At 35.9% G+C, this 20,321-nt stretch overlaps 1 protein-coding gene across 4 annotated transcripts in view; it reads left to right on the forward strand.

Moving 5' to 3' along the window:
* LOC136836047 (transcription initiation factor TFIID subunit 3-like) overlaps nt 1–20,321 on the forward strand; it is a 37,459-nt gene that overhangs the window by 4,724 nt on the left and 12,414 nt on the right. For 3 of the 4 annotated variants that reach the window (XR_010852336.1, XM_067099932.1, XM_067099933.1), the window contains exon 2: nt 3,352–3,410. The exons of the other annotated variant lie outside the window; for it this stretch is intronic. Coding sequence is in view for 2 of the 3 variants with exons in the window: in XM_067099932.1 (XP_066956033.1) it covers nt 3,390–3,410 (21 nt within the window). In the remaining variant the exon portion in view is untranslated. The remainder of the gene's footprint in view (nt 1–3,351; nt 3,411–20,321) is intronic. 4 annotated transcript variants of the gene reach the window in all.

Genomic DNA, 20,321 nt, shown 5'->3' on the forward strand with positions numbered 1-20,321 from the left:
TTTCTCAGCAGGTGACAATAGTATTGATACCAATGGTCGATGTCATGTTGCAGAGATACTTGCCGTTGTCATACCTCCTTCTGTAATACTCATATATACGTCGAAGACCATAATCCCCGCGACGCCAGTTTATACCGGTCAATCAGCCCTCACATTGTTCTGAATCCTCATACGCCGCAATGGGTTAGCTCTTCTATGTTTTTATTGTGATTTTATCTGTATCAATTTGATCTGATAAGTATGTGGAAAAGCGGTGTGTGCTCAAGCTTACATATTTCAGAAACGTGGGAAGTTTATGAATTATCCAAATTGAATTTTTGAATTTGTGTGATATGTCTTGATATTAATAGACAGGAGTGGGACTTGGGACTTGAGTTATTCCTTTTACTATTTGAAAAAGTTTTTCCTGGAATATCGGTTTATATTGTTTTCAATTCCACAAACGAATTTGGAATGGAAATCCGAAACTGAAAACACGAGTTGATGGAATTTCTTCTTTGCCTAAGCATTATCTGTTTGTGAAAATATGAGCGGAAAATTAGAAAAATTATGAAATACTTTTATATATTCCTTTGTTTTCTGATTATTACTGCCCATTGCTCTCCCTTTCCGATACTCGTATTACCTCTTCCATCCAACCCTTCGTATGTTTTTCTCTGAACTGTAAACTCTCTTCACCCACCCATAGACGTCCATTCTCTCCGCATGGTCGAACCAACTCAAAATACCCCGATCCTCTCACCTACGCTAACCTATTACCAGTTATTATATGTCTCTCTACTTTTCTCACTCTGTCAGTTCTTCTTTCGTCACGTATACCACGCAGAATGTTCATCTCAACTGTTTAAACCTTTTTTCTTTCAGTCGAATTCAACATATGGAGTTCAGTTTCAATTGTCTTAAATTATTCAACTCTTTTCACAGTCTTTTCACACACCTCTTTTGCTTCATTTATTATGTGATTCACCTCATCTCTCAGCCTGTCATCATCCATTATACCTACTCCCAAATATTTATGCGAAGCAACCGTTTCTATTCTTCCACTTGGCACATTAACATTCATTACACCTTTTGTATACTTTCCATTTGCACTCATTTACATTTGCGCTAAACTCTGTCTGCTTGCGAAGACTTTCCAACACTTGTACAGGTTTGTGGAGTTTCCCTTTACCGTCTGCAATCAGCATTGTACCCTGTGCAAGCACATGCCAAGCCACACTCCATTCACGATTCATTTTCTTATCGCAAAATTTTGCAACTGCATCTTTTTCTGGCCTCTTACATCGCTCCATCCACAAAGATACTAAACAACTACAGAGACGAAATACACGCTTGTCTCGGACTTTTTACACCAAACCAGTGACTCTCCCGCCTACATATTCTAGCACGTGCTTCACTTCCATGGTAAATAACTCCTAAACGCTCTCAATAACTTATATATTATACCTTAATTCTCAGTAACCCCCCATATTACCTCTATCGATTCTACCATAAGCTTTTTCTAAGTTCATGCGAACCACTCACTGCTTTTCCTTCTTATTTACTCCCGTAGGGGGTTAGTGCCGTCAGTGCACCTCGCGCGGTGCGCTTTAGGCATTACTTAAGGTTCTTCGCAGCGTCCCTTCGGCCCCTAGCTGTAACCTCTTTTATTCCTTTTCGTGTACCTCCGTTCATATTCTCTCAACTCCATCTTACTTTCCGCCCTCTCCTAACAAATTGTTTCCTAGTGCAACTGTAGAGGTTTACCTCCTGTTAAGCCTTTCAAACCTTTTTACTGTCAATTTCCGTTTCAGCGCTGAACGATCTCATAGGTCCCAGCGCTTGGCCTTTGGCCTAAATTCTATATTCCGTTCTGTTTCCTTTTTATTTTCAGACCCCTCACACAACAGTTTCAGAACGAACAGTTGATCTACTCACCCTGTTCCTTGTTTAAATCCCGACTGCTCTTCCCCTGTCAGTCCTTCTGTCATCAGTTTTGATTTCTCCATCAGATGTTTACCAGCACCTTCCTATGCTTACTAAGAAATTCTGCGCAGCTGTAATGCTTACAAATGTCTCTGTGATATTTACCTTTATGTTACTGAACGATACGTCTCCATATATAATATGTATATTATATACATATATATATATATATATATATATACATATATATATATATATATATATATATATATATATATATATATACATACATACATACATAATGTGTATATATATATACATACGTGTATATAAATGTTTATATATAAATATATTTTTTATCATATCTCTGTGATATTTTTATATACAAAAATATTAAGCTACAAATGTCGTTTAATATCCAGGCACTGAATCATTCATCGGTTATAGCTCCTCTTAGGTGAAATTCCAGAAGTAGAGCCAACTGGTTTTTAACGACATTTGTAGCTAATACATGTATATATATATATTATATATATATATACATATATATGTATATATATGTATATATAATATATGTATATATATATATATATATATATATATATATATATATATATATATATATATATATATATATATACATACACACACACACACACAAGTATTTATCACAAATTGAAGGATATAAGCATATCTTGCGCCTGGCTCTAGATAATTTTGCTTTTCAGTCGAAAACTTTTCACTAAGTTTTTTTTTATTTTTTTTTTTTGAGTAAATAACCCATGTATTTGCCGATGTATTTAGTCAAAATCATCATTCTGAATGAAATTCAACCCGGCTGATTGTCATTAACAGGCATAACTACGAATAAAGTCACACGATGTTTTTATGTAATGCTTTCCAATGCAGAATAATGTCTGTGCAAGGAATTAAATTTAAATCGCTCCAAGTGTGTGATAGCTTGCAATGATCTTAGTTGATTGTTATCAAATGGGTCACGGTGACAATTTAGTCATTAAAATGATAGTTGGTGATTAACCAGACTGATAATGCCTCAGTTAGTGATAAGTAGAGTTAAGAAGCTGTAATGTAAATATTTGTGCTGGTGTAATGATAAAAGCAGTAGGTTTCATGTTTGGTTACTGATTGTATGGACTTTGTTTGAAAGAAACTGACTGGTCAAAGTACGGTATTGATAAGATTACATATTGCGGATAATTTTATTCTGAAATCGTACCATTGTAGAAGTATTCTGTTCGACATTTTTACGAGGCAATTGTAAGATTTTTATAGAAATACCAAATGAATAGTGTGGCATATGCCAATAGTGCTGGTGTGTCTCATGAACAGACGGCGGAGCTGATATGCACTGATATTCATTTTAGAATCAGCAGATAAAAGGACATAACCTTGACAGCCGAATTTTTTTCCTTTTAACCTCCACAGGTAAAACGTTGTATGCCATATACACGCATCTCGAAACTATGCGCATGTTTGCACAGAAGGTATGTTACTTTGGTTTGAAATAATTTTGCTTAAATGCTCATTTCTTGAAAGTATAATGCAGTTAAGTTCTAGTCCGTGCTTGGCCATATTCCATGGGTTTTCTTCCAGTTGGGAACTTCTGCTATTGCTTTAAGGCTTAGTGGCTGCTGCTTGCACGTGCTTGAGGGGCAAGCGAGGGTATCACGATGCCCAATGCCGAAAGTCCTTTATTGCCTTTGTTGTAAAATTGTGAAACAAGCCTCCTGGCAGGGTTGTGATTATTTTCGCTCTCAGTTGTTGCTCTTTTGGATTTCCATTGCTTATTTTTTAATTTTTTTGTCTGTAATTCACCAATGCTCACTTTGCTTGAGTCTGCTTTTCTGTTTCTTATGAACGGCCGTTTAGCAAATTAATGCTTTATCTGCTTGTTTGATATGCATGTAATAACAATAATAGTTGGGCAAAAAACGTTTCACGTTAACGCTACTACCCAGGGAAGTAATACTAATCCACATTATGTACTTGTAATATTACAAAAAAGGTTAGAGTTAGAAAATGATGCAGCTTGGGGCTTTGAACACCAAGCAGATTCCCCAGTTAAAGACGGGTGTTAGACTCTCGAAGCTCCCTGCTGGTTAAAGATGGGAGTTAAACAGGATCTCGAAGCTCCTTTCTGGTTAAAGATGGGAGTCAAACTCCCGAAGATCCTTACTAGTTACAGATGGCAGTTAAACAGGCTCCCGAAGTTTCTTACTGGTTAAAGATGGGAGTTAAACAGGTTCTTGAAGTTCCTTGTTGTTTAAAGATGGGAGTTAAACAGGCTTCCGAAGCTTCTTACCGGTTAAAGATGGGAGTTAAACAGGCTCTCGAAGTTTCTTACTGGTTAAAGATGGGAGTTAAACAGGCTTCTGAAGCTCCTTACTGGTTAAAGATGGGAGTTACAACAGGCTCTCGTAAATCCCTACCAGTTAGAGATGGGAGTTAAACAGGTTCGCTGAAGTCCTTACTGGTTAAAGATTGGAATTTAACAGGCTCTTGAAGCTTCTTACTAGTTTCCACTAGTTTGGTTCCTCACCTTGACCTCTGCATTATAATGATAAAAGAATATTCTGGACATTTCACAGTCTGTTGTTATTATTATTATTATTATTATTATTATTATTATTATTATTATTATTATTTTATTATTATTATTATTATTATTATTATTATTATTATTATTATTATTATTATTTCACCTCCCTAAAACTAATGTCATTCTAATAATTTAAAGCATTTGCAATCCTGCACGGAATTAGATTAGTTTCATCCCCTCGTCATAAAGAATGAGTCAAAACAAAATAAAAATTGTTTTAGTGACAGCATTGATGAGCATTTCTTATTTATCCTAGCCTGTAATTTCGCAGACGTGTGATGGGAAACATTATTTAAAGTTAATTCCCGAGAGTGGCGCTCTGTTTTGGTCAAACATATATTCTAAAACCTTTATCCTCTCCAAGTAATTTTCATGCTCTGTAATTATAAAGAAACTGTAGTTTTTTTTATGCTTGTCTGGTTTCTATTTCGTATTTTTCCAGCTGATGTAAAAAAACATTCGTATATTTTTGAGATCTCGTTATATTTCTGTTAGTTTTTTTTTTTTTATTTTACTTTAGTCCCATTTCGAAATGTAGAGAAAGAGATCGCAGTGACACAGGGGAATTCAGTTCCTGATTTGGGGATGAATCGTCCTCCATTTTGATAAAAACAAAAATGGACGGATTCCAGCTATAGAACATTAATCAGAGTTGACTCTCTCTCTCTCTCTCTCTCTCTCTCTCTCTCTCTCTCTCTCTCTCTCTCTCTCTCTCTCTCTCTCGTTCCTGGAAATGTGGATTTTGAAATGATCAAACATTCCTCACGCACAAAACGAAAGCTACAGTACGGGTCATTCTGCTGTCAACTTAGGGAAGGTCTTTCGTTCGTAAAAAATCATTTGAGGCTTTTTATGCTTTCAGCTAGGTCATTTGCATTTGTCGGGGATGGCTCATGTTCTATTTATAAATCACGAAAGGGGAGAGGATGTGAATGAGGTATGAATAAGCGTTTATACGCACAAGCGCATATTTCAGTATACACTGGCTATAGACGTTTCATATATCTGTAAGAAAGATAGCAGGAGGAAGGCGGCTGTTTTGGTAAGAGCAGTCAGGGTTTAGACAAAGGAGAGATTGTGCAGATAGAGTGATTGTTCTGTATGTTATGCGAGAAGCTTTAGAGAAAAATAGAAAACCTTCCTGATTCTTGCAATATAGTGTAGAAGGAGTTAAGGGTATAAGGTAATTTGTTGACATAGGATACGAAATTTGATGATGAAAGGCAAGCATTTTTTAGAACATGATTACAGAAGAGTGAAAGGTCTGTTGTTAAAGTGGGTCTGAGCCGAGAGTAGGTAACGTTTCCCCAGCTCTTTAATGTATTTATGGATGGAGTGATGCAAAATGTCTAAGAGAGATAAACACATTACGTTGCGGAATAAGAAAAAGGATCTTGAATGAAGCGTTAATGGCTGCTATTTGAGGATGATACAGCAGCTGATGGTAATACAAAAGAAAAGCTGGAAAAACTAGCAAGAGATTTCGAAATTGTTTGTTTTAAAAGATTGTCGAAAGTGAGTGCTAACAAGAAATAAAGCAAAGAGTATTAAGGGAAAGTATTTAGGAGTGTATGTAACTTATGTAACAGATGATGAATGATTTAGAGAGGAAAGGAAAACCACGTCATTGAAACAAGACAGTAGTAGATTACCTGAAGATAAAACGTGCAATATATGAAGTGATTGTTGAACCAAGTTTCCTTTATAGGAGTGAAGGATTTATACTGAAAGTATGTGAGGGGAAAAAGGGATGAAACAAACGGATGCCAAGTTGTGGTATGAAGGTTAGGATAGTTGACTTGATGGATCTGTTTTGAGGTGGCATGGTCACATGGTGAGAATGGAGGTCAGTATTTACTTGAACATGTATATTATTTGGAAGTTTTGGGGGGAAGGAGAAGCAAGCGCCTGAGTAAGTGTTTGCTGGATGGGGGTGAAAGAGGTGTTTGAATAAAAGAACCTTAGCATCCGATGGGAACTGCGTAAAGAGGTGAGTGGCACAGTATTTGTAGGGGGTTCGTAACAGTCCTGATAATCAAGGTAGGTGTATTATATTAGCACTTTCAGCTCACCAGTGATAGAACCCACGTTCGAAACCTGGTCAAGGACAGATCAGTAGGGGCAAATTCTTTACAAACCTATTGGGTATCCGTTAAACGAAACAGTGCCCTAGGTCACTGATGGCAAGCTAATTTGGTCACATTCACCAGGCATATGAAAATAAGAGGGCCTTGCAATAAACGCCTAACTTCTCGATTTCCTAACGTTTTTAAAACCGATTTCCACTGAAATCCTTTTGTAAATCCGATTAGGGAACGAAATGGAGAACTTCTTTTCCGGGCCAAGCCCCGAACGTCTGTCTTGGAGAGAAATGCCTGCAGCGCTCTAACCATTATGAAACGAGGAAGCTTATTGGTCAAGTTCTGGATGCATTTCCCTCCTCGAGACGACTTCCAGGGCCTGCGTGGGAAGGGAGAAATGAGGCATTTCATAACCCGAATTTCAAAAGGATTTCGGTGGAAATTGGATCCGACATTATTTCATCGTATGGCCTTATTGATTTCACACATTATATATGCTGTATATATATACATGAACGTTTCATTTTTTATATTCATTCATTAATTATACATTATTTATTTCTTAATTATAAAGTGAAGATCTCTTAGTACCGCGAGAAAGTTTTACTATAGTAAAATAAGATCAGCCTTTTAGAAATAAACATTTATTTCCAGCGGTCCGCCACTAACTGCTGGTCCCTTCATGTAGGAAATCAAGTGGCAAATGAACAAACATAAAGAATAAAAGGTACACACTGCATTTCAAAGCTGTGTAGTTGACGAAGGGTAAAATTACAAATTACAATCAGCAAAGACAATAATCATCACTTGTAAACAATATCAGCGTTAGGTACATCACAGGAGGGTCCAATTTAAAACAGATTAAGGTTCTCCAAGTTGTCAATAATCCTGGATTAAGATATACGCCTCTTCCCAAAGCCAGAACCAGCAAATCTTATTTTTCTTTTCTCCCAGTTTGTTCGATGATTGTTCTCAAAAAAAAAAAAAAAAAAAAATATATATATATATATATATAAATATATATATATATATATATATATACATATATATATATATATATATATATATATATATATTTATATATATATATATATATATATATATATATATATATATATATATATATATATATATTGAAAACAGCATCTCTCATATCCACGATCTTAGAGCATATCTGTGCTCTCCCCATCATAAACCTTATCAGCCTTTGCAAGATACAAAATGTCCATAACCTTTATTTTGCTACAGATGATTCTGATTAAGAATGGCCTTAATAGTTCACTCGCACCTAAGAGTTACTTCAGTATTCAAATAATTAATTCTTTTCCATTATCTTAACTTTTCCTTTTTACTTCTATTACACTCACTGGTGCATAAAAACTTCCGAGAGCGGATATTAAACTCACTGAATACATAAAGGAAACTACAGTCTTTTGCTGGAAAATGATGGTTTTAATAAAAATGAAAATGCAAGGTAACTTTGCGTTTCCAACGCACTCAAGATAATCTGCCTTGTAATTTCTTTAATGATTCGATCGATTGATTCATATTCTACCGTAAACTTTATGGACGTCGCAAGACTGATAAAATTCTTGAAATTCATGCATTAAATGGACTGGCTTTGATAAGTAAACGTCATTACTGTGTCTGAGCAAACCTCGGTGTTGTCCACATACACGGGAAAGTAATTAACATTCAGATATGCCATATTACGGTTAATGAAATTCTGTCATTTTTATCTTTTTTTTATTTAGTGTCCCTTGCTATCTATTATGTTTAGCTTTTGTGTTTGTACTTATGTATTTGTGATTTGTATATATATATATATATATATATATATATATATATATATATATATATATATATATATATATATATATGTGTGTGTGTGTGTGTGTGTGTGTGTGTGTGTGTGTGTGTTTGTGTGTGTGTGTGTACGCGCGCGTATTACACGTTTAATAAATGACCCGGGTATCAGTAGCTTAAATTTTGTGGAATGAACGAAAATGATACAGACATACACTAATCATTTAGGAACATTAGGTATAGTTTGACAAGTATAAATCTGTAGTTTAAAAAAAATATATTTTCTCAGATACGTCAAGTAAAAAGAGAAGAATGTGATTCATTTCTAAAATATTGCAATAGAGAATTAATTTTATCGTGCTAGTTTTGCCAATAAGAAGATTATGTATAAATCTCGTCGCAATACTTTGCAGATACTATTTAATTAAAATGTTGGAGAAAAACTGCTAAATAAGTTTGTACCTTGACACGTGAATGTTCTGATTCTAAAAACTCTTGATATTTAAACCTTGTAATGGTTTATTTGTGACAATAAACAAGTGAAATATGCGCAGAAGTTTCTTCGGCGCAATCAAGTTTTCTGTACGGCGTATAATGTTGTATGAAACTCTCAGCCATTGCTCATGGAACTCTCACCTGCGGCCCATGAAACTTTCAGCCACGGCCCGGTGGTGGCCTGTGTTGTTGGCACTTACAGCGGTTCCAGACGCACGATCAACTTCAACCTTAAATGAACTAAAAACTCCTGAGGCTAGAGAGCTGCAATTTGGTATGTTTGATGACTGGAGGGTGGATGATCAACATGCCGATTTGCAGCCCTCTGGCCTCAGTTGTTTTTAAGATCTGAGGGCGGACAGAAAAAGTGCGGACGGACAGATAAATAGCCATCTCTATAGTTCTGTTTTACAGAAACTAAAAAGCAAGTTGGTTGTCGTAATCGAGCTCAACTGTATATTAAGGTGTATAGCATTAATGTACTTCAAGAATAAATAGGTTTCAGGAGCCTCTCTTGATCTAATTAGGGCAATATTGCCGTCCACATGTCGTTAAGAGAGACAAATTTGCTATGGAACACCCTTCCAGTATTTGCCCTCAAGGGAACGCTGAGAGGCATTAGCCATAATGGGCACAGTGGGGAACTTACTGGGACTCTATCATATTTATATATATATTTTTAGTGTGAAAAATACAGTTAAATGTGCTATTTAGCAGTGTCTAAAAGTTTCTCAAGAATTTTCTTGTTAAAACCCATAAGGGTTAATGGTTGATATTTTGTTTGCTCTCTAGATGGACAAATGTTAGAAAAGTGTTCCCATGGCATTTTTGTATAAGGTTGCTCGCCCCGTGCTTATCTCTACCCTTGCTGCAACCCGTTAAAGTCGACTGACCACTGGACAGCATTTTCCCGAGATGTAACCGAGTACCGGGGCATTTCCCTGAAAAAAAGCGGGATGCCATATCTTAAAAACTAACATAGAATTTTCTTGAAAATAATCTCATTATGTTTCCCACACCCAAATTACTCCAGAGGTACTAATCTAACCTAACTTATCCCAACCCCTCCGAACCTAACCTAACCTAGGGGCATGGCAAAAAAACCGTGGCTGGTGCAATACTAGCATACATCTCAGGAATTTGCCGCGGGGCGCCATACTCATTACTTCGGTCAGTTGAGGCAAACTAGGTTTAAAATGAATCTATGCATGCCGTTCCGTCTTTGCCAGGGATTCGAACTTCCCAATACTTGCTCACACATGCATACACGTAGTATAATTACTGACTTAAATACAAAGTCTATATTTAGACTTACACGAATGCAATCATCAACTGTGAACGCAAATAGAGTAGAAAAGTAAATGGTATTAGTCATTGGTTGTATTGTTGCATATTTACTTACGCCAAAGAAGGCTTCATCTCTTTATTAAACAGAATAAATTATTCATATTTCACTTTTAGTTTTCTGTAAAAGAAACTATTGTGCCGGCTTTGTCTGTCCGTCCGCACTTTATTCTATCCGTACTTTTTCTGTCCGCCCTCAGATCTTAAAAACTATTGAGGCTAGAGGACTGCAAATTGCTATGTTGATCATCCACCCACCAATCATCAAATATACCAAATTGCAGCCCTCTAGTCTCAGTAGTTTTCATCTAATTTAAGATTAAAGTTAGCCATAATCGTGCGCCTGGCAACGATATAGGACAGGCCACCACCGGGCCGTAGTTAAAGTTTCATGGGCCGCGGCTCATACAGCATTATACCTAGACCACCGAAAGATTGATCTATATTCGGTGGCCTTGATTGCACGCTGTACAGAAAACTCGATTGCGCCGAAGAAACTTCGGCGTATTTTTTTCTTGTTTAAACCCTTGTTTAATTTTTATTAGATACTGTTCATTCCTTCACGGGGTTCCTTCCTCGAATTTCTCACTTGAAAATGCTTATCAGTCCTGTGAAGATGTTATAGATTCCAAACGGGATTTCTCTGTTCTATGCTGCGAATGAATTATCTTTTCCTAAATTTTCTTCATAATCGATTAACTAATCAGTAGGCAGAAAGTCCATTAGAACGTCCAAAGTTTCATATCTCATTTTTCACCCTTCGCATTTGCATCATAATTTCCTGTAAAGTTGGATAAGTTCTGAGCGAAGTATCTTTTCATTTGGCAAAATACCAAGTTTATTGTGGAAAGGAACTTTGCTAATCACAGGTGGAATATATTATTAGCCCAAATGACTCTCCGCTGTTATGTTAATAAGTCACATTATCGACTTGATCATTACTTCGGCATTAATAGCCGATAAATTTGTTTCTATTATAACATTGTCTTTATTGTCATGATGTTTAGTCAAAACCTGTAACCCTTTACCATCAACTTGGTTTTAAAAAAATGTGGAATCGGATTATTTATTAAAACCATCAACTTGGTTTTAAAAAAAATGTGGAATCGGATTATTTATTAAAACCTGTAACTCTTTACCATCAACTTGGTTTTATACAAAAAAAAAAAAAAAAAATGTGGGGTCGGATTATTTGGTAAGCATTCCCCAAAAAGGAATAATATTATACTAATATAGAATGAATATTGGCATCTTACTGTAGAAATCCGCGGCAATATGTTAAAAGATGCCAGAAAACATTTTCAGACAGCAAAGGGCACAGCACCTGTAGAGTTTCACTCCAAGAACGAAACCATCTTGTGGTGCATAGAGACACTAAAGGAGTTAGGAAGTTAAATTTCCATAAGGGGCAACGGATTCAAGCGCCAATATGAAGAAACATCGGTCTTTAAACAGAGAATTTTTCTCGTACATAGAACCATACTCGACAAAACCATACTCGACAAAGGAGAGCGGAGTTAGTGCCCCTTACAAAAGAGATTCTTGACTAAGCCAAAGGAACTTATGTAAATTTTGAGAAGGATACGGGATGAAGGATAGGGGAGTTTGTTACCGATATTGAGAAGGATGCCCAGCTAAGAGCTAAGGATTTTAGCGTCAATGCTGACCAGAATGCAGCGGTGGGTTCATGAGCCGTGATTTTTCTTACTTACTTTTGAGCTTCCGTTGACTGAGAGTATATTTTTTCATGCTTGTTTCGTTGCTTACTTTTCGTTTTAAATATTTGTATAATCTCGCTTTTTAACAAAGCGTTCTTTTAAATTCATGGTTGCTCCGCACTTACATGAACGTTTTCACTCCTTTTAGTTTTCTGTAAAAGAAAACTATTGTGCCGGCTTTGTCTATCCGTCCGCACTTTATTCTGTCCGCACTTTTTTCTGTCCACACTTTTTTCTGTCTGCCCTCAGATCTTAAAAACTACTGAGGCTAGAGGAGTGAAAATTGGTATGTTGATCATCCACCCTCCAGTCATCAAACATACCAAATTGCAGCCCTCTTGCCTCAGTAGGTTTTGTTTTATTTAAGGTTAAAGTTAGTCATAATCTTGCTTCTGCCAACGATATAGGATAGGCCACCACCGGGCCGTGGTTAAGGTTTCATGGAGCGCGGTTCATACAGCTTTATACCGAGACCACCGAAAGACATCTATTTTCGGTGGCCATGATTTTACGCTATAGCGGCTGTACAGAAAAGTCGATTGCGCCGAAGAAACTTCGGCTCACTTTTTACGTGTTTTAATTTGTTTATATAATAATAATAATAATAATAATAATAATAATAATAATAATAATAATAATAATAATAATAATAATAATAATAATTTATGAAAAACTCACAATCACGTGAATCGGTAAAATAGTGAAGAAATCCGCTATGATGCCAGTGTAAACATATATTAAAAATAAATACAAACGAGATCTTTCGAGAACCTACTCGATTCTCCTGATCAGTTGGTAAGGAGAACAGAGCAGGCTCTCGAAGGCTCTTGTTTTATATTTATTTGAAATGTATAATTACACTGACATAATTGTGGACGTCTTCACCAATAAAGATATTAACAATTATATACAATAATAATAATTAACGACAGAAATGTTATTTTGAGAGAACACTTTAATAATTTTGTGTGATAACTTGCTAAGGAAATTATATCATCATCATCGTCCTGTATTACATTTCTGAACTTTTTTCGAGAAAAGAAAAATAATCCTGGTTCGGATCACGTACCAAGAGTCTCATTAACAACCCTCCAGTTCTCTTCAGGAAGTCCAAGCACAAGCACTTGTTGCTCCCCTCAACCAATCTTGAGAAGATCTCTCTCTCTCTCTCTCTCTCTCTCTCTCTCTCTCTCTCTCTCTCTCTCTCTCTCTCTGTTTTTCCAGTGAATCCAAACTAGATTTTTTTCTATTTTGCAAAGGTGGCGATGTGAGTGTATTTCTTGTTGTTCATTGTATTTTTTATAATACAAATTCATCCTTGCATGAACTTAGGTTTGTGAGTTATAATATATATGTATATTTATATATATGTATGCATACACACACACACACACACACACATATATATATATACAGTATATATATATATATATATATATATATATATATATATATATATATATATATATATATATATATATATATATATATATATATATACCCTCTGAGGGTGGCTTAATAAAAGTGCATTTCAGGCTTTCAATAATTAATCAGGGTGAGAGTGGGGGTATAATATGCATACATACATACATGAACGTACACACACACACACGCATATGTATATGTATATATATCTGCTTAAGAAAAGTGCATTTCAGGTTTTCATTAATTGATTAGGGTGAGAGTGGGGTATAATATGCATACATGCATACATGAACGTACGCACACACACACAAAACACACACACACACACACACACACATATATATATATATATATATATATATATATATATATATATATATATATATATATATATATATATATATATATATATATATATCTCTCCATATACATATACGGAGAGAGAGAGAGAGAGAGAGAGAGAGAGAGAGAGAGAGAGAGAGAGAGAGAGAGATTCACATACAAACAATACCATCATCATCATGTGACATAGTGAAACTCTCTTTTACGTGCCCCTTTTCAGTTATAGTGCCACATATACTTCCCACCCGTGAAACCTTACGATCAGTAGTGTCTCCTAAATCTTGCATAACCGCGAACAGCCGGTCATTGGTTCCTTGTCTTTAAATGGAACGACCCGGAAGGTCGTTGCTTTGCCAGAAACCTTCCGTAGGAGAAGATGCTGCGCGAAGAAAGATAAGAAAGACAGATAAGGAGATAAGGAAGCTATTCAAAGCGTAAATGAGGGATAAGATAATGAATATACAGAGAGCAAGTTGCTCAGAATGATACCACAGATAAACGTGTGGGCAAAAGATAGCACAGGATAGATGAAATAGGTGAGCATACACAAACTGAAGATTAAGTATCGCCTAAATTAGAATGTCGGACAGGAGCTTGGCATTCTGGGAATTTATTGGAACTCGAATAACGCTTATTTTTTATCAATATTAGCGGGATTCTTTTCCCCCAGGATTTTTTAAAGGAATTACTTTACTCTTAGTTGATGACCAGAATTTCTTAAGTGGGTCATCAGTAGCCGTCGAATCCTTTAGTTTCCTTGTGTAGCATAAAAGGTAAAACATTTCCTCTTTGATTGAACATTAATAGTTTCTATCCCCCTCAGTTCCTTTGTGCAATACAAAATGCAGAGTAATAGGAATGATTAAAAAAAAAAAAAAAAAAAAAGCGTGAACGTGATTAAGACCTTTACGGATGATGAAATTGAACATTACCATTTTTGGTGCAAATCATTTACCATAACTTTTGTTCGGTTTTATGGCTAGTTCCATCAGAATGCAGGGGTATATGTTACCAACTGAGAGAGAAAACCTATCTTATTTTTCATGTCCATCACATTCTCTGTAGCACATGTTAAAAGCATTACTATTTACTCAGAAAATTACGCTGTCTGATTTGCTTAGTGACGTGTTTACGTATGGCCATCCATTTGGTCGACTTCTTCTGAGGAGTCTGAATATGACCAGTTTTCTCAGTCACTTGAATGAATCATGTTTCTTCGTACGTGCCTAATTTTAGTTTATTTATTTATTTATTTATTTATTTATTTATTTATTTATTTATTTATCTATTTATCTTTCTGTCTGTTTATCTATTTATATATTTATTTATTTATTTATTTATTTATTTATTTGAATTAAGAATATTTGTAAGGCTAGCAGGGCATGGCTGAGGCTGATTTTCGCAGGAGAGTGCGAGTGTAATATATGTGCATATGAATTTGCCTGTATTATTAATCTCTGGATGATTCATTTTCCAAAATATCTTCCCCGCAAACCCTTGCTGCTTTTCCCAATCTCCCACCCCTATAGTGTCATTCAGGTGAGCAGAGGTTCCTATCTTATCCCACCATGGTAGGATAAAATGCAGAGACTGTTTCCTACGAACAGAATTTTATCTCGTCTATTTTACCTTTTTTATTTTCTTGGCTCCTCTGAGTCGTTTTGACACTGAGAGACCAAACTTAGCTTTGGAATTTTACAGGAGCGTGCTTGTATATTTATTGTTGTTCCCAGCGGAGCATGCATACACCTGATGAGCATGTCTAGAGCTTGTTTTGCAGGTAAAGGACTTCTCATTTGTTTTCAGTTTCTTAATTGTGCGTATTCACCTATTTTGTTTATTTTTTCACATTGTACATTTTGTTTTGTGAAGCCCAAATTTTGTGAAGCCCAAGTTTTCTGAGGGGAGCATTTATAATGTAATGGTTTTTTCTCAATTAAATCCTTTCAAGTTGTTGTCAGTCATAAGCTTTTATTATAATATATATATATATATATATATATATATATATATATATATATATATATATATATATATATATATAGTGTGTGTGTATATAACATATATGTGTATATATTATAATAAAAGCTTATGGTTGACAACAACTTGAAAGGGATTTAAGGAGAAAGACCATACATTATATAATAAATACACACACACACACACACACACACACACACACACATATATATATATATATATATATATATATATATATATATATATATATATATATATTTATATCACTGCAGACAAGATTTGAGGAGAAAGAATACCAGTAAAATAAAATTTCTTTGATTAAGAAAACATTATTCAATGTTCCACTCAGTTATCAGGATCTTGAAGCGTAGATAACAAAAACCATCTCGAACAAATCATCTCATAGAATAAGACATTAGCCAGTTTCACAACCAAAGTAATTATGACCGCCTCAAAACATTTAAACCCACAGAAAGGATTTCCTTAATATTGAATATCTCGAGCCTGAAAGCTTGGTAAAGATCAGCAACAAATCCCGTGACAGCAGCCAGGCTCCAGAAAAAACCCTTTAGTCTCAAAACCATGAGGCTCTACAAAGATAAATCCTCTAAAATCAAATCCAAAGATTAATTAGGACTCCGTGTAGGTATAGGGACAGATGCCCCAAAGCAGCCGCCCTGGAACAAAACCAAAACAGGAATAAGTTAGAGAGCTACATTCACTGTTAAGTCTATTTCACTAGTTCATCTTACTAAACACTTGAAGAAATAGTCTTTAACTCGATCGACTGGAGAGCTACCGACTCTACTCGGAGGGTGCTGGGAGAAGTAAGCAGATATTAAATCGCCGCTTAAAACCAAGACTTTCCGCAGCTTCGCCAGACTGTTTTCAAAAAATACATTACTCGTGGCTGCGATTACCACAGTCAACTTTCTAACAAACAGAAAGAGCAGGAGCATAATTTTTTCTATACGCATGATATTATGATTTAGCGGAGCATAAGTAGGTTTACTTTAGTTTCATGACTTGCCTGACTTTGAATTCCTTGCTGAAAGTGTTCGCCAGAAATAGAATCCGGACAAAATGCGCCTCCCTGAGGAAACGAAATAGGATTCTCTCGTCTTAAAGTGAGGCGATAAATCCGTTGATGCAACATTTATGTTTCTTTTGATGTAAGAAGCTTTTGTTTTTATTTTCTGTCCATGCTTTCCTCAGGGAATAATCGAAAAAGGAAAACCTGGATAAAAAAAAAATAAATTTTATGTTTTTCGTAAACGATTCTCTACACCTCCGACATAACGAATGAAAAGGGAAATTATTGATGAATACTGTTCCGTCATTTTACCTTGCTGATATACTTCCCTATTTTGGGAAAGAAATATATCAGCAAATACTAAAAAAAAAAAACTTTTGTAAACTTACCTACTTTCATCGATTAATCTTATTGAATTCGCATGCTGCTTTTTATGAGAACTGAGATTCTCCTCGAAAAGTGTTTTGCAAAGGATTCTATTGATCAGAATACTTGCTTTCAGAAGGAGAGATACACACAAACGTTAGTGAAGTACTGGATATGGCGATGATTAGATTATGTGTTTGTACAGAAATAGATTGAAGACCAGAGTGTACCTGGAAATATGCTTAACAAGTAAGAACAACATTTATGTATATTGAGAGAATATGGGTCAAGTCTTGGATAAGGTTAAAGAGGTCAAAATGGAATATTATGAGCAATATCAAAGTTCGAGGCAGGATCACAGCATCAGACGAGTGTTTTGTTGCAGATTTGGGCTTGTGAAAAGGATAAATGAAGTAAATGCGTGATGGGACAACGAAAGATGAAGGGTGATCGTTTGATGCATTCAGATTTATGGGTGTCATTAGATAAGTAACTGTAATGACAAAGAAGCTGCACTGCAAGGAACTAAAAGCAGAAGGAGAGTTGATGAAGAAACGAACCTAAGAATAAAATAAGCAACACCAAGGAGATGCTGGTATTAAATTAAGTATAACTTAAGTTTAACCAGACCACTGAACCGATTAACAGCTCTCCTAGGGTTGGCCCGAATGATTAGATTTATTTTACGTGGCTAAGAACCAGTTGGTTACCTAGCAACGGGACCTACAGCTTATTGTGGAATCCGAACCTTATTATAACGAGAAATGTATTTCTATCACCGGAAGTAAATTTCACTAATTTTTCATTGGCCGGTAGGAGAATCGAACGTGGGCCCAACAGAGTGCTAGCCGAGAACGATACCAACCCGTCCAATGAGGAACATGATGCAGGTATTAGATGGTTTAGTCCTGTGTCGGCAAAGAGCGTAAAACTCGTAGAGTTGTCGAATGCAAATGAAAGAAGACAGTTCTGAATGATGGAACATTGGAAAGAATTGAACCTAAAAGTGCCTGTAGTAGTGACTGCTCAGGAAAGGAGAGAGAGTTTAAAGTGTAAAGATTAGAAGGCACCATTGGTTAATGGCAAATCAAGGAAGATGCTGACGACTGTCGATAGAAAGTGTAGCTGACTGGCTTACCAGGATGAGTGAGATATATATGGAAGAGGGAAAGGTTCCAAAGGAATGGCTGTGAAAAACAGATATTTCGTTGTATGAGAATAAAGGTAATTTTAAGATCTGAGACAAATAATGGAAAGGGAAGGAGAAGTGGGTACAAATCTGTGGGATAGTAAGATGGATTGTGCATAAAATGTGGAGTAGCTGTTTGAAGATGATTTAGAGTTAAAGATGGTGAAAAGAAGCTGCAAGGAATAGTAAGACGGTTTGAATAAGTTTGTAAGGGGTGATATTCGAAGGTAGATTAGTACGGGCGGTGGAGACATTGAAGAAGTGGTTGATCCATGTAGTTTTGGGGAATAAATGCAATAGATGAGGGCTGGATTAAAGTGGTAAGCCATGGAATAGGCAAAGCAAAGATAGTAGCAGGGAGTCTGCCATTGGTCAGGGAAAGGAGAGGAGTGTTCGTGGAGGTCAAAGTTGGAATGCAGTGAATTTTTCACGATAAATATGATTTTAAAAAAAGGGAGAGTTAGAAAGAGTAGAAGGTTTAAAGGTTTAAAACATGTAATTTTGCAGAAATTATATTGCGCCCTTCGTAAGAAAAAATACAACGGATAAAGAGGCTGTTAAACCAACTCTCCTCTATGTAAGTATAGTGTGAATGTTGAATGCAAATGAAAGAGTGTTTCGTGCAAGATAGTGATGATGTCAGTAGCAGTATAAAAGAACTGACTCGGGTAGACACACCGACAACCTCTTGATTAGTGAAGCCCTGGAAAGGCTGAACGAGATAGCATTTACTCTCTCTCTCTCTCTCTCTCTCTCTCTCTCTCTCTCTCTCTCTCTCTCTCTCTCTCTCTCGAGTATTCTTAAGCACTGCTTATTGGCACGTAAGTCTGAAGCTATCGTCCTTCGCTTTTTAGTGTGGTTTCCCTTATTAATACATAACACCTTTCACGTCTTTTTTCAAAATACTGGAAAATATTGATAGGATTTAAAAACTACTAGGTTTGAGTACATCTAATGAACTTCCATCATTGACATTATTCATAAGATTCGTGTAACGCTTAGTAAATTTATTACAACAAATTTGTCGAAATATAAATTTTATTAATTCAATATGTGATAGATTGCATCTGTTTTTCTGACATCAAATTGCAGGTCCCATATAGCCAACCAGATTGTTATAAGTGTGTATGCATGTATGCATGCGCACTGTGTTTTGTCACAACCACGGATGGAAAAAGGGAAAGAAGAATGAAATTTAACGGACCTGGGTAAAGAGCTTAAATATATTCAAGTATATAAATAAAACTGGAGGTTTTTAGCAAGGTAATCCTCACATCTGTATTGGAAAATAGATTATCATTAGATATTCATCCAGCATTTTTCTTTCTATACATATTTGTCTGTCCGTTTGCCTACTTCTCTTTCTCTCGTTTTTTAATCAGTTTGATGGTGTTAATGCCTCTCTCTCTCTCTCTCTCTCTCTCTCTCTCTCTCTCTCTCTCTCTCTCTCTCTCTCTCTCTCTCTCTCTCAGATTGATTAGGGACCAGTGCCACCCTCTCTCTCTCTCTCTCTCTCTCTCTCTCTCTCTCTCTCTCTCTCTCTCTCTCTCTCTCTCTCTCCACAGATTGATTTAGGTTCAGTATCATTCTCTCTCTCTCTCTCTCTCTCTCTCTCTGTGTGTGTGTGTAGGAACATTTTGATGTCAGTAAGTACCTCTTTTCTCCCGTTAAGAGTCAGTTCGGTGAATTAATACCAATTCCATTCAAAATCCCTGAACTGTTGCTTTCAAGAGGACAAATAAGGCAGTCGCCACTTCAGTGAAGCATTATATCACATTTGGAAACCAAAAATCGCACGCCTGATACACAAGTTTCACTAAGTGACCACCGCCAGATACATGCTTGATATCAACATTTTGTATTTTTATTCCATGGAAATTCTGTAAGAGAAAAAGTCTACCTTTATGGCGTCGTTTGCCGAGTAAAAAAAAAATTGTAGAAAGCCCTTCTGAATATTGGTGACTACAAATTGTGAATATCAGAAGAATTGGATTTTTATTATAAATGACTAACGAGT

The sequence above is a fragment of the Macrobrachium rosenbergii genome, chromosome 56 (genome assembly GCF_040412425.1).
Source record: "Macrobrachium rosenbergii isolate ZJJX-2024 chromosome 56, ASM4041242v1, whole genome shotgun sequence".
In the NCBI taxonomy this organism is placed as follows: Eukaryota; Metazoa; Arthropoda; class Malacostraca; order Decapoda; family Palaemonidae; genus Macrobrachium; species Macrobrachium rosenbergii.